The sequence below is a fragment of the Juglans regia genome, chromosome 12 (genome assembly GCF_001411555.2).
Source record: "Juglans regia cultivar Chandler chromosome 12, Walnut 2.0, whole genome shotgun sequence".
Lineage (NCBI taxonomy): Eukaryota > Viridiplantae > Streptophyta > Magnoliopsida > Fagales > Juglandaceae > Juglans > Juglans regia.
This window is the reverse complement of record NC_049912.1, coordinates 2,717,411-2,733,865: the sequence shown is the minus strand read 5'-3', so window position 1 is coordinate 2,733,865 and position 16,455 is coordinate 2,717,411. Positions and strand designations below refer to the sequence as shown.

Here is a 16,455-nt window from a genome sequence, read left to right as displayed (position 1 = left end):
GCAGAGATAGATCAAAACCATAGGTGATGATCTTTCTGTCTCCACGTGCAACAACAGCTAGCGACCTTGACAAACAAACTTTATCTTTTACTGTTGACACTGAACCTTAATCAGGCCACAAGGTCATGTTGGACATTGATCATGTTGATCATCATCATCTCAACACAAAGGCCGGTACTGAAGGAGAAGACTCCTGGAATTTGTCTGTTTAATTTTTATATTTATCAGTACTGGCCAAATATCACGATCGAGATCATCAGCACCCCTTCAGTAATGTTTGATTCCAGAGAAAAATAAAAAGACAACAGTATCGTAGGGTTTCATGGAAGCAAATTAGCTTTCATAAGTGATCAAGGGTTCAAAAAGGAAATGCAATTGTAAGAAACAATGATCTGGAACTTCACAGTGATCAAAATTTATAAACATCAGGAGCATAAACTGATCTTCATGTTCATCATCAACAACAAAAGCGGTACTATTTTTTCTTTTTCTTAACCCTAATTTATTTTCCCCAGTGAGCAGTTGAGCTAGCTGGTTTTGGAAAAGAGAAGAGGCCAGAGAGACTGAGATTTATTATGACTACCCAGAATCACCATTAATTAAAGAAGGTTACAGATTATTAATTAAGATTTATAGCATCAATGAGATATATATACACCAAAGAGCTAGAAAAAAAAAATTTAATAATAAAGTGAGTGGGTAATCAATCTATTATCCTACATCCTGTATATATAATTGCGCACATGAATATATATAGGGAGAGGCATTAATTTTCCTCAGATTTGCTTTTCTTCATGGCTTGTTTATTGTTGTGCATCCATACCTTGAAAACTTGCCTCTTTACACCTACTTCTGAACAGAACTGCTGGACTTGTTGCTCATCATGCTTCTGGATTTTCCACTCCAACTTCTCAGCAAATTCCGTCATCTTGTCTTTCTGTTCCTGAGTAAATTTCGTCCGAAACCTCTTCTTGGATTGCTGCGCTTGTGCTGAAGTTCGCAAACCAACAATATTATTAGACCGAAACATATTGAGATCTTCGCTTGAAGACTCGGCCGGCACTCTACCACCGCCTCCAAAGGCCATCATCATCGGCAAAGTAGCTCCGACCATCGGATTCGTAGATGGAAGTACATGTGGGAATTTGTGGTACTGATGCTGATGATGATAAACATGAGGCAACGAGGGAGGAAGCTGAGGATGATGTTGAGGCGGCCGTACTATTTCTGATCTTTTGCCATTGTTTATGTTGGGGTTCGTGTAGTAAGTACTATTAGAAACATATTGAGAATCACCCTCGACTTCTTTCCGGTGAAAATTCCGGTGGCATTCACAAGCTGCACACTTTAAAGCCTCCGGCGTGCCTTCCTCTCCGGCGCTTGACATGAATTCTCCGCAGCCATCCACAACGTGCCCGCCCGTGCTGGCCGCATGATTCTTCAAACACTCACTATATCGAACCTTCAGTGAATTAGGTGAAGCCCTAATGGCAGTGGAGGTACTGGTTCGTGGGGATTTTATTTGTCCTGAGGATGCAAGAGCTGGAACTGGATCTAGATTTGGGTCTGGATCTCTTCTGGGTTTGTGTGTATCTTGTTCATGTGGATGTGGATCGGGCTGTTGATCAAGATAAAGCCGAGGATGTTCTAGGGTTTGAGGCGGGTTGACGATTGCGTTGCCATGAACTGGAGGATCCCTTCTTCTTTCTCCCTCAGCTGAAGCTAAAATTGGAGAAGACAGCTTGGTTGACTCTGTGTGGGAGGGATTATAGCTCAAAGTGCTTGGCATCCTTCCATCCTCATCTAGGCCACCTCTGATCAGTTCCATTAAATCTGGTTTTTGGAATAATTCCTCGATCTATGCCTGGATAATTCGGTACTCTCGATCCCTTTCTGTTTTAAGAATAACGAATGAATCTCAAAACATCTTGGCTTCCTTAATGATTTCTGTTAGTTATGAATCTTCCTGTGTTTTTGTCGACCCTAATTCTTCCCCATCCAATCCGTAGGTATAGAACAATAGTACTAATTAATCAAACGGATCATCACTGCCAAAACCAAGATTATTCCTTTTCTTTCTTACTCTGATCACGACATTTTGGGTGCTAAACCCACTATCTTAACACTAATTTCAACCCTATTAATTTCCAAAGACGTAAGCAAGTGATTGAGCAGTAAATTGACCGATGGAATAGATGGGCTTTAAGAAAAAGAGAATCAAGGAGAAATTAACCAAGAAACGAAGTGAAAAATAGAGGAAGAAAATCTATTGAGATGAAACCCAGATGGGCCCCCTAGCAACAAGAGCTAGAATAGAACTTACCCTGAAAAAGTTAAGACTGTAGATCAATAAGAGAAAACACACTGTAGTTGCATCAGATAGCTAGCAGTAGTATATACCCAGGAAGAAAATATAAGATCAAAGCTGTCTCAGACATTTTGATTAAGAAAGATCAGATCTTCAATATTCTTAATCTTAAATTAACACAAAATGTAAAAAGCGTGAGACATTTGTGTTTCAAGCAAAAAACAAAGAAAAAAGAAAGAAAGAAAGAAAAGGCCAGAGGCGGAGAAGAAGATTTGTGTTTCCTACCACCCATCCAATATATTAAAGGGTCATGCAGGAAACTCTGCACTCAAACTGAGTTATGACTACACCCAGACCGTACTATTCTTGCAGAACAACCGACAAGGTCATGTTAGTCCCTCTCCCACACAGCCTGCACCCTCATCCAGCTCCTAATAATTCCCATTTCCCTTCCCTTCTCTTCTGTGGGGCTCTCTCTGAAACCCTTAAACAACCCCAAATGAATATTTGTTTTATGCGGAAGAGTACAGCTAGCAATAGAGAGGGAAGAGAGAGAGAGAGAGAGGTGTCTGTTACTGGACGTACGTAGTCCTGCAGATTGCTTTGCCTGGAATCTTCCTGCAACCTGATCGAAAGCCTACATTAAACGGCTTCTTTTAGAAAACAAAAACCCAATTAGAGAGCCACTCAAAGAAGAGCGTAAGCATGAAGAATAATCAGGGAGGGAGAGGGATTCTTGTGTATAATGTGCTTGACACGGTGAGATCGGGGAAGACTTCTTTGTTGCTGTCTTAAAATCTTTCGGCAACTGAGGGCCTCAGGCATCTAAAGTGATAGCGAATGCTGGTCCACTGTACAGCACTGGTCCAGTCTAGTGTATGTCAGATTCTCTCTCTCTCTCTCTCTATCGGAGTGTTTCTTTCTCTCTCTTCAAGGGTTTATGCACGACCTGCAATTTCTGCATCTCCCACTATTTTCCTAGTGCTATTCTGAATGGTTGACGTACAAGCGCCCGGGCCCACGAGGTCCAACATTAGCCCATCTAATTTTAGAGTCAGCACATAAGGGTAGATGGACTGTAGGCCCAGCCCATTAGGCCCAATCAAGTGCCCCCAAAAGCACGGAGGGTGCATCGGGAGTTGTTTTATTTACAAGCGTGAATATTGAATAATAATCTGTCCGTTGGAATGATAGGAGCTGACTTGCATCTGACTTTATTCTCGCTGCCGACACTCACAGAAATTGATTTCTTTTCCTGCAATATTACATTAGAACTATGGAAAATAAAAAACAAAAAAACAAGATAGATAAAATAATAGATTGCGTAAATATTTCGCACTTTTTTTATTAAAAAATTAATTTTTTTCATATTAAATTAACCCAAAAAAATCAATAAAAAAACCAAAAATACAATAGTTAATTAAAATAATATTTAATTGAATAAATAAATATTTGAAAATAAAAATACTTTCATGTTTTGAACTTATTGATCTATTTGTTTTCCTGAAATATTAGTATTTTCTCTTCTTGGATATTATTGGAATTCTTTACGTTTTTTACTTTTGTTGGATTTTTCTAGTTTTCTTTTATTTAATCTAGGCTATTATGTCAATTTGTTTTATGAATTAACTAGATTACAATTTTTTATAGCTTGAGGGGATGATTTTCAACATTGATAGGGTGGCCGTAGCCTGAGATAAGAGTGGGTATTTCTCCTTTTTTTTTTTTTTTTAAATATTCATTGTTATTTAAAAAATATACTAATACTCTTAAATTACCGTTATTTTTATAATAAATAATATTATATATAGTCGTGGAGTGTAAATATTATACTATCATTTTGAAAAAGAATAATATTTATTATTAAAAAATTAATTTTTCTATATGAGTCTGTATTTACTTTTTTTTTAAAATAATTGTATAATATTTATATATTTCACTATTGTAAATATTATTATTTTTATTATAATTATCATTTTAAAAAAAATGGAGCTTTAAAATATCAACGGATATTTTGACAAGGTCTGAAAAAATTAATGTTTCTATATAAATAATTAATAGGAAAGAAAAATTATATTTTTAAACTTCATACACTACGAATTATTTTTTTGTGATTTTTTTATTTTTTATTTTTTATTAAGTAAATATTATATGAATGATGAATAAAAGAATTCAAATATTTTAAAAAAAATAAGATTAAAATTTTTTTTAAAAAAAATATAAAAAAAATAAAAAAAATAAAAAAAATTGTAATATACGATGTGTGTGAGAATTATAAATAACAATACTTAATGAAAAATGATAAGATTAAAAATAAGAAAGAATAGTTAAAAATATTAATAAAATATATGATTTGTCGTATTATGTGGGGGTTATCACGAGACTGGAAAAGTCTTCAGAATCAGGAAAACTTTTTAGCTGTTGGGTTATTTTGGACATCATCACTTTGAGCACAGCAACCTTTGATTCCTTTGTTCTATATGCGCGATTGCGCGGTCCACAAGTGATTACAAAGGAATCCATGAAACTTTTTCACTGATGCTTTAATTTAATATTAAAGTGAGATGAAATGAAATGAGATAGAACGTGATAGTTTTAGATATATGATTTTCTTTTGAATATTGAGATGAGATAAGATAGTTTTAGATAAAAGTTAAAAGTTGAATAAAATATTAATATAATATTATTTTTTAATAATATTATTATTTTGAGATTTAAAAAAATTGAATTGTTTATTATATTTTTTGTAAAAATTTAAAAAAATTATAATAATTAGATGATATGAGATAAAATCATTTCTGTATCCAAACGAGACAACAATTCATATTCGAGGGAACCCACTTGACCTTAAAAAAAGGAGATTAATATATATGTATTATCATATTCGATGGAACCCACTTGATCTTGAGTTCCTAGCTATTACCGGATTAGGGTTTTTTATAATTTATACAGAAATAGATATAATATCTCTTTATATATATAAAAAGTGGCTATCTAATATAAATTCTTATTTTAACAGTTTTTCTTATTTTTTTGTTAATTTTTCGTATATTCTGTTAACTTCCGTTAATTTCGTTTGTATGATAAAATTAAAAGCAGTGGAATGCCTGTTGAATATACCACAGATATATTGACCCTTCGACTTCATCGATGATCTGCAACATTGGAAGACCAAACGTCTCCTCCACCAACGGTGCGAAGTGGCCAAGGAATGAAAGCAATCGGAGGCGTTTCTTTGGTTTTTGACAAGGAATGAAATTAATTTCGTTTTCCAGGCAGTTTTGTTTTGACAGGGTTGATAGAGGCAACGGCTATACCATATCTAGGACTTCGCAATTCTTGGATTCTCTAAAATTTATTGTCTGTCTTTGAAGCCCAAGAGCATCGTGAGAGAGACGAAGAGTAAGAGAAAGAGAACCGTTGGTAGCAGAGGTGCAACGGTTGACTCTGTTTTTGGCCTCCTAAAACATAGGCTCACCAGCTTGTGCTTTGTTTTTTGTTGCTTGGGAGGATGTCATTTACAAGCAAAGTTACATAGCAGAACTTCCCTTTCTTTTGCATTTCTTTTTGTTCTGTCAACAATTAATTCTTCCCTCCCATATATCTCACTTCCTAGCGCTGCAGATAGAGAACTGCAATCCATCATGATGTGCCTCCCCTGTTATAATTGTATGATTTTGCAAAATATAGGAAGGCGGTCAGTTCTATTACACTAAGTCCACAAAGTAGACAATAAAAGTAATCCAAATGTGCCCGATTAAGATTATTGGCGAACCAACTATCTTGACCATCCCCACTAGTTGCTGACACAATGACAGAGACAAGGAAGCTGCTTAGAAAGCTACCCACGCCAAAGATACTCAGGTACAGAGCAAGACCCACAATCCTAAATTCACTTGGGACCTGATCATAAAAGAACTCTTGTAGACCAACCATGGTGAAAACATCGGCAATCCCAAACAAGACATATTGAGGAGCCAACCACCATATGCTCATTGGGACTGTCACCCCTGGCAAATCAACCAACCCATTTTCTTAAGCAGTTTTGAGCCTTACCATCTCAACTACAGCTACAATTGCCATGGAAATTACAAATATAAGGATTGAGATTTGAGATTTGCTGTGCAGGGAAGTCAGGGCTGCTGCTATCAACAGTGAATACCTTAGAAACATTAGGCCTTGAGATTCAACAATGTGTCATTAGCTGTTTCAATGACTTTGCAATGCAAGGTTCTTGCACAGAGGTACCAAATTTAATTATCTGGCAATTTTCCTATGGTGGAAGTTTTTGATTTTTTTTTAATCAATTTGTTGAACAAGTGATCTTATTTATTGTCTTCACTCCTAAAATTATAGGATATGGACTAGGGAACCGTACTAAGTTCTGAAGACATAAAACAAACATTGTCCAAAAATGCAGGATATGAGGAAAGATGTCTTTAAGGATCAAAGACAGGAAGAGAAAAAGAAACTGGGGTTCAATTTTTTTAGAGATTGGTTTTCCAATCCCTGTATTTTCGATGAGGTTTGCCAAGTGAGATGTTCAAGTTTTCATCTTTTTTAAAAAAAATAAATAAAAATCTGATCAACGTTTGAATAGAGATTTCTATTCCTTGAGAGCTATCATAATCAATCATTTTTATAAAATATATATTATTTTTTAGAAATAAACATTTCATAAAACTAGGTAAACGTGCTTTGCACGTTGCTCCCACCTAGTATATATATATATATATATATATATATATAAATAGATCCAACAGTATTTAATATTTTAGACTATGCTACGTACCGTCATTAATATTAAATAGGAAAATGCTAAGGAGACCGATGGTTTTGTACCGAAAATCGGTGCAACAATTCAGCTGCTGTAGAATGATCCTATTAAATAATCATTCATTTTGCCCCAGTCTTAAAGGAGTATTCATCATCTGAATATGCGGTGCAATGCCTATTATTATTATTATTATTATAATTTTGGGCCAATACTTGTTAAATAATATTAATGTATGAACTAAGTGTGCACCTTACTAAGCATGAGTATTAACATTGAAACTTGCACTACAAGAAAAAGAAGTTTTTGCCGCGACACTAAATTGTCGAAAACAATTAAAAATTGCCGCAAATAAGTATTTTTGGGAAAATTTTTTGTCTCACAAGGTGGCTGCCGTTAAAGTTTCCAAAAAAAAATTTTTGCTGAGATTTTTAGTTGTTTTAAAAAATAATTTCTTATTTGCAGTGATATTTGTCACGGGACTATGTGCTAAATAAAGTCGAAAAAAGTGTGCCAAACCATGGTAAAAATAGTGGAACAAGTTCCGGCAAGTTATTTGTGCGGGAAGAGATTATTACCAGCACTTATTTTTGTGGAAAACAGATATTTGCGACGGAGATAAGTCGCCGAAAAAAGTCATTTAAAAATTTTAAAAAAAATTATAAGAGACAATATGTAAAGCTATCTCATTAATCCGAACACAACCCCCAAACCACAAAATCAGTTGTATGCACTTGTACTTGTGCATTTAGAACATAGATACCTATAAACATGCACTAGTGCTAAACATGCAATGAGTTATATGCACTTGTAGTTGGCAAATACACATGCAACTAATTCAGCTAACATGTTCATCAATACAAGTATATAAATTACTATAAATTTCTATCTAAGGTGAGATCAACTAAAGTGAGTTAAATACAGTACTAGTGTATGCAAGAATGGGACTGGTTGGCAGCCAACAAAAGTTCAAAAAGTTCTCAAATATATCAGGTTGACAATTTGCAGATATATCAGACGCCTCAAGTGTTTCTGATGTTTTAGACTCACCCTTTGTTGAAAGTGAAACTAAAGATATGAGAAAACATGTATAGGATTACGAAATAAACACAACAGTTAAATAATGACTAGTCCATAGGGTGTTTTAGACATCCCTTGCATGTATTGATGGTGATGGGGATGGGTCAACATGCCAGAACTAGTTATATAGAGCAAAAACTAGTTTTAGAGACCTTGACTACTCAAGAGGTAACTATTTTTCTCTTGCATATTATTTAGGAAGTAACATTCCTAAAGCATAAAAGACTAACACTAGTAAGTCTATCATGGAAAAGCAGAAAAAGACAAGATAGTACAGGTTTTTTTAGGAATTAAATACATTTCACATCTTACTAGACTCGGTTAAACTAAAACAAATGACAAAATCAATTTTAACGACCAAATACAAGAACCATAGATATCAGTTTTTCCAATGATTTTACTACCTAAAGCAGTCAAATTTTCTAGAATGAACAAATAATTGTTCTCAAGCATCAATCAATCAAGGTTAATGGCCCACTAACTTGGTCTCACAAGCATTGCAATTGCTCAATTTCTGAAAAGTTTTGAATTGACCTTTAGAGTGAATAAGCCAAACATATTAGATCTGTATGGAAGTTTTTCCTTCAATGGTGATTTGGCAGTGTCAAGATTGCTGAAAAATGGCTCATAAAGACCCATTCAAAAAACCAGCATCACAATTCCCAAAAGATAGACATCTACAAGTGCAATGTAGTAGTAATTTGTGACTTGAGTAAACTAATAGAGAACAAGGGCAAATGGCCTATCATGAGGGGATTTATGGAGATCAAGTCCCCATACCCCAGACCGTGCTTGTCAACAAGTTCCAATCCAATAATTTTACAAGTTCTATCTATTTAACACTATAAGCTTCTCTTTCACGAAACCAACAAAGAAATCACAAAGTTACAAGATGTAACAAGCTTCTCCTCATGTCAAACTACAGTTAAGAAAGTTCAGAAAAAACACAACTTGACAAAAACCTTTCTTTATTCTACAATTGTAATAAAGATTAAATATCTTCTGAAAACATGCATAATTAATTTTTTTTTTTTTTTAAAAACAACATGCATAATTAGCTTTTCACTAGGGGTGTAAACTCAAACCGGAAAACCGGTCAGGACCGGACTGAATCGGACTTGTTTTATCGGTTTTGAACCGGTCCTGTCCGGAACCGGTTTTTAAAATGTAAAAATCGGTTCTTTTCAACGAACAAACAAGTGGTCATGAAAGAAATAAAATTAGGAAAAAAAAACTAAAAACAAAAATCCAGACAGATTCATGAACTAAACAAGTGGTCATGATCGAAATAAAATTAAAAAAAATAAACTTAGAGAAGTGAAACTCTTCAAACCAAACAGAAACCCAAGTTCAACGGACTAAATAGAAAACCAGATTCAAAAACTCTTCAGACCAATCTTGCAAGAAAATCTAAAATAGAGAAGTGAAACTTAGAGAGAGAAATACATAGGATAATTTCAATCGAGCGGGAGGGGAAGGAGTTAGATCTGTGCAAAGGGGAAGGAGTTAGATCAGTGAAGTTCTTCTTTTTTTTAATATTTTATACAGGCCATTAAAAAAATAACATGTGGCATCGGTCAGATTTCGGTTGAATCTCTCGGTCCTTTTAGCATTTTCCAAAACTTTTTGTAGGTACAATGAACAAGGTCTTCTAAAAATTCCGTAAATTTTATCTTTAGAATGTGAACCCGTCATCACACTATCAAAAATATATATGAATTATATCCCCAGACTGATTCACACTAAAGAAAACCAACAATCAAGCATAACACAATACTAAACTTTGGGGATTAGGGCTTTCCTTCTTTTTTGTTTTTAATTGTGATCATTTCGCCACGATCACGATTTAATGTTGCCGCAAATAGTTAAATAATCGTCGCAAATAGCTAAATATCATCTAATATAATTACAAGCAAAATAATATCGCCATAAGAGACACCAAAGGTGTCGTAATTGATTTCTTCCATCTATGTTAATTGCAATGATATAATTTTAGCCTTAAAAAATCTTGTGACAAATTCCTAATCGTTGCAAAGAAACAATGCACAAATGAGAAAAAATACTTTATGCGACCAAAATTTCTTCCGCCACAAATGACTTTTAGCCTTGACTTTTTGTTCGCCAGAAATAAAGGAACATAAATGTTAAAACTTGAGTTTTTGTGGCAAAATTAGAATCACCGCAAATAAAATTAGTTGCAAAATGTCTTTTTTGCAGTGATTGTATTTGCAGTACGGAATTTATGACGGGAAAAGTAAGGTTTTTGCGACGATTCAACCACTCACCGGAAATAAGGCCTTGCAATAGTAATAATTTTGGCCGCAAAAAGCCTAATTTCTTGTAATGTTGAAAGTATTTTATAAAATATAATACTTTTATTTGAAAGCATTTACATCACAAACCATCCATGTGACATAATTTGATATTACAGGTTTGTTTTATGCCTAATAAGGAAACCATGTCTATAATTGCATGCAATGTCTATTTTCTATACTCTCTCTCTCTATATATATATATATATAAATAAAAATAAAAAATAAAAAGAGCTACCCTATAAATAATAGTAATTTCTTATCATGTTAAGGACACAATTTCGTCCCTAAGATTATTTTTATTTTTGCCAGTGAAATATTGCAAATTCTTAATTCAACAATATAGATAGAGCCAACCTGATTTTCAAGGGTACCTATCAATTTTGCATCATAAGGGTCAAAGTTTTTTTTTTTTATCCGTCTTCTTTTTTTTCGAATTTTTTTTTAAAAACAAGATTAATAATTGGTCAACTTCATGCTCAAACAACTCTAAAATCTACTCCCACGGTATTTTTGAGGTTATATTTCAGAATTTTTATCATTTTTCTTATTTTTGAGGTTCTCTCCATTAGTAATTACTTAATTGAAAAACAACTAATGTATGGATTTGACTAAAAGAAGAGAACTGCCACCATGTATGCCGCCCTTGTTATACCGCTCACTTTATCCCATTGACGTGGTGCCACGGCCACTTAATGCTACGTGATTTATTAAAAATATATATATATATATATATATATATATATATATATATAGTCAAAACAAAATGGCGACCGAAAAAAGAAGACTGAAACTCTAAATTTCCTCTACCACTTGGTGCTAGACACATTAATGGGTGCAAAGTGAATAATGTAACTGAAGCGACATAATAGCATTCCTCCTAAAAGAATTTATATGTATATTGATTACATGGGTTTTGGTCCTTTGGAGAATGTATGTGTATCCATTAAATTATAGGAACAAAGGTCGATATTGATTGAACTATTGGAGAATGCCAACTTCTCTACAGATAATTACAGGGGTTTTGGAGACATGCACGTCGAGTTGATTTTCACTTGTTTTTTTCATGATTTTTCGATCCTAATCTTTTGTAGACATTAATGACTATACATAAGATCATTTGCATGCACAGAGGAGTCAATGGTTTCATCATGAGCCGACGTCCCATGCATGAATACTATGTATTTCAAGTGAAATAAAGAGTAATGCATTTTGTTTTGACGTTGGAGCCTAAGCTTTCATTTGGGCTAAGAATTAAAGATGGTAAAAACCTCTAATTCATGTTATATCAGAGTTGGTTGATAACTTGTAATTATATCATAGATTGTTAAATTAGCTTTCATTTTGTTAGCTAAAGGACAATTTAGCAAACCACCATTGGGAAGCAGACTTAAAGCATAGATCAGGGACTTATGCAATTTTCAAACTTTATGCTCCTACTTAGCAAAATGATGAGGAATAATTATATAAAACTCGTCAGATAACTCACTGTATAAGAATGCATTATTTACATCTAATTGATCAAACAAATATCATTGCTGCATAATTGCAGCAATAGCTAACGAAACCCAAACAATTGTGAGTGTAACAAGCGAGAAAGTTTACAACTAATTACGCTTTTCTCTCTTGCATATAATTAGTTTATAACCCTTAACTACTAATCTAATCTTGTACCTTTCTAAGGATCTTATGAGTTATTCTTTTTGAATTTATAGACTAAAAAAATCAAAGTTATAAGTGACAAACTCTCTGAAAATGTATATATAAGAGAATTACAACTAATCAACTAACTCTAATATGTTATTATATCAACGGTGTTAATAGCTGGAAATCATGTAGACAATGGCCCTTTTTTTAAAAAACAAAAACAAAAAAGGGTTAGCATATCATGTACAAGGCATGCAAACATAAAAGTCGAAGTAGTGATCTCACTTGAGTGGACCGCATATTTAAATCTTCATTTAGAAGCTTTTTCTTCAACTTTTTGGTAATATACTTTTATTTTTCGTTGTTGACAGAAGACTTTTCCTTTGATTGAGTAAACAAAGCGCACACACAGAGAGAGAGAGAGAGAGAGAGAGATTTGAAAATAATTCATAATTAGGAGTAATTAATTATCAGGTAATTGTTTGAAATAGAAATGGGTTATTTTTAATGAAAATATATAATTAAAATTATTTGGTAATTACACTAAAAATCGATGGTTTTATTTTTTATTTTTTATTTTTTTAAAAAAAAATCTAAGATTAAAAAGAATCTGAGCATAAAAATCGATGGGCCTGACTTAGCACTTCTTTAGAGGTAGCATCCAGACTCCATAGTGCATAGTGCGGAATCCACCAAATACATGTACAAATTAGTCAGGCACACGCGTGCAGTCTATGATGGGAAGGATGACTGATAAGGAGAGATCAGATCAGATCGAGAGGGCGAGCCCAGTAATCAAACTCTATAGATTTGCTTGTCTTCACTCTTGATTCTTTTTCTGCATAGTGTAGGATTTCTCTTTCACTTTTATATATATATATATATATGCTCAAATTGTTCCGTATGATCAGTACTGTGGCATGTTTTGGCTTTAGTGGCATGGCTTCCAGCATCGAGGTCGTACGCCTGTGTAGGGTATGGTAGGGACCCAGATGATCATGATGACACGCCCCAATCACCAATTAATCGGCTAATCCAGACCATCAACAATATTATGTTATCAAATTTCATGGAATATTGGCTTTTTCAACTTCTTTTTCAGCTTTTTGCATGTATAACTTTTCCAAAGATTTCATCCATGCATTATACCATGTTTGAAATATACTTTTGCATGTCAAGCTGTTTTGTATTACAAGATGTTAGCGCTCATTGTTATTATATACGATGAATGATTCGTGCGTGTGATATATATATATATATATATATATGAGGAATTCTACTCAACATTCACTATTTAATCTCGCATTCTATATTTACAATTTTTTTCATAGAGTATGAAGGTGTTTTTCATTGAATATGAGGTGTGAAGTAGTGAATAGTGACTGATAAGAATAATTATATATATATATATATAAATGGTCCATACATAAAGAAATCAGTAAATTCACAAAGTTATGTGAATTTATATGAATAGTTAGATCTATTTTACAATAAAAATAATTTTATAATCTGATATAACACATCAAATCACATCATTTTATACATTTACTGTTATGTAATATTTTTATAGTTAAAATATTTTTATATATAAATATATCAATAAATTTACATTTTAGACTTTAACCTTATTTAAATATGTCAAGATTTCAAATTTGATATATATCGTATTATTAGGGAGATCAGGCACGAAACTAATATATAAGATGGTTTTATTTTGTTGTCTATTGAAATTTATCGCCATTTTATAGTATTTTTGTAGCAACCAAACTGGCATAGAACTCGACACTTGTTGACCTGGTGGCTGCCAGCGCATTTTGATGACCCCAAAATTTGTGTTGCCCCAAGACCTGATCTGAAAAGCCGAAGGAGGATAATAGTACTCATCAAAGAGACAGTATGATTTTAGCCAAAAGCATATGGCTTGAATAACACCCAAACTTTTAAAATATAGGTTTTGAATTCTACTCCTCTCTGACTTAAAAAAAAAAAGAAGAAACAGTATGATTTGGGAATGAGATTAGAGTCGTGATACACCCACATATATAGGTGCAGCCTAGCAATTTCTACTAAGAAGGTTAAGGCCCGTTTCTAATTTGGACCGAACTGAAATATTTAATTCGATCTAATTTTAAGATGAGTTTAATGTTTAAATATTTAACTCTCAAATCATTAAACTCATCTCAATACAAAATCTCTTTATACGTAGAATCTATAACCTTTTTCAACTTCTGATCATAAATACATCTAAATTCATACTAACATCCAAACACATCTAAACTCATTTTAGATGGGTCTCACAAAACTCACATCATTATCCCAACTCATTATTATTTATAAAAAATTTAACTCATCTCAACTTAAGTCAACATTTAAACGAGACTTAAGTTATTTTTTTAATATATATTTTTTATATTCTTAAGTATTTTAAAAGAAAAATTTATATTATTAAAAAATATTTACTTAATTATCAAATAAATAAATAAAAGTGTCGGTGGACACTCTCGAGATCCCAAGCATTTCTCATGAGATTATATATGGTTGATGTTAAACAAGGTCAATCGGTGCAAGGGAAATAAGAGGAAAGTAATGTGATTAGGGTTAATATACTTTGAGAAATGATATGTACAAATTTCAAATAGACAAGCCTAACTCATACAAGTCATTGTAAAAAAGTGGATCACATTTTAAAAAGTGTAAAAAAAAAAAACTACTTTTTATTAATTAAACTCACTTTTTTACAAAGAATTTATATGAAACTTATCTATTTGAGATTTGTACCTATAATATTTACTCATATACTTTTATCTGATGTTTGCCGTCGGTATGGATCGATCTCTCTCGTCTTTTTTAATTTCCTTCACTCTCTCTCTCTCTATAAGTTTACAAGTCTGTCTTCGATCCATCTCTTTGCCCAACATGCTTCCCTTTTATATGGTGGCGAGTTAATGGTGAAAGACTCATGAGGAGATTATGACCTAATGCTCATATCTTCCCAACACACATACACACGCGCGGGGTTTTTAGGTAACAGTGGTCGTCTCTCCTTCTGTCCTGCGCTAGCTATATATAACCTTAAAAGTCTGGTCTTCAATTGGTTGCACATAAGTCGATCGCTCTAAAGAGCTAGCTTAATTTGTTCCACCATGCGAGCTGCAAGTTGATGCATGGCATGCAGTACTGGGATGTCCGATCTCTGTACATATATATGCTACTGCTATATATATGTGTGTGTTGTCGGCTTGAGGAAGAAGAGTATTCCTACATGCATGCATCATTTATTACTTAATAAGGTTAATTTGCTGGGTCGATCATCGAGTCCTCTCGGCATTTCATTGATGGCCCATGCATATGACCGCTTCGGGAACAAAGACATTGCCGTTTCTTGAGGCCGGATTAGGAGCTTATAATCTGCATGTATTCTTTTTTTCATGGTACACACTATATATATGTATATATATATATATATATTATAATCTTAATTAGAGAATACTATTTTCATATTAATTTTTTGTTGTCAGATTTCGCTTGCTTATAAATTCTTATCTATATTTTTGTTAACTGTAAACCTAAAAACATAATTAAAGGCATTTAATTATCATTCAAGTCATTAATTAATAATCAGGCAATCTATATATTTTTTAAGATCCAACCGTTCTAATTAAGATTTTTTCTTTCTTTCTTTCTTAAATTTAAATCCCATCGATCTTTTTCAAACAACCTGGGTTCTTTAAGATATATCATTAATTCCAAGCTCCTTAATTATGGATAAAATCATAAAACCATGTTCTTCATGAAAATCGTACTAGAGTTTGTAGGCGAAGCTTCTCTATAAGTTAAAAGAAATAAGTAATTCTATATATATATGGATTGCACATACAAAATCATGACGAACTTAGTTTGAATTTAATTAATCTTATTTGTTGAGGATTAACAATAGACATGTAATTAATTAATTACAATTTGTGTTTTGTTCGCTCACATAATTTAATGGTTCCTCAAATATATTAGGTCGTTTAAAATATTATCATATTAATATGAATAATTTTTTTTATCAATCATTATTTACTATATATCTTATATTTTATTTTATATGAAAAAAATAATAATAATAATAAATTATCAAATATGTGAGAATGAATAATGACTTATGTAACAAAACCCTATTAATATATATGACTAAGATGATAAAATAAGAAATAATATTGGTAAAAATTAGATCGAAGATAATGGCAAGAGAAGGCAGGCATCACGTACGTGATGATTAACGATATTGTCTGGAGTCTGAAATCTATTAATTCTTTATTGTAATGATTTATAAGTACCTTAAAGACATA

At 32.8% G+C, this 16,455-nt stretch overlaps 1 protein-coding gene and 1 pseudogene across 1 annotated transcript; both read right to left on the bottom strand.

Annotated features, from left to right (window-relative positions):
• Positions 1-456: 456 nt before the first annotated feature.
• On the bottom strand, positions 457-3,244 carry LOC108997583 (zinc-finger homeodomain protein 6-like). Its single transcript, XM_018973935.2, has one exon. It carries the CDS (start codon positions 1,826-1,828, stop codon positions 767-769), a length of 1,062 nt encoding a protein of 353 aa, XP_018829480.1. The 5' UTR covers positions 1,829-3,244; the 3' UTR covers positions 457-766.
• Positions 3,245-5,950: 2,706 nt separating this feature from the next.
• LOC118343968 lies at positions 5,951-12,421 on the bottom strand (annotated as a pseudogene).
• Positions 12,422-16,455: the final 4,034 nt, after the last annotated feature.

Bases quoted from the DNA above. Each gene is read 5' to 3' on its own strand.
- LOC108997583 (XM_018973935.2), bottom strand. From the start codon at position 1,828: ATGGAACTGATCAGAGGTGGCCTAGATGAGGATGGAAGGATGCCAAGC.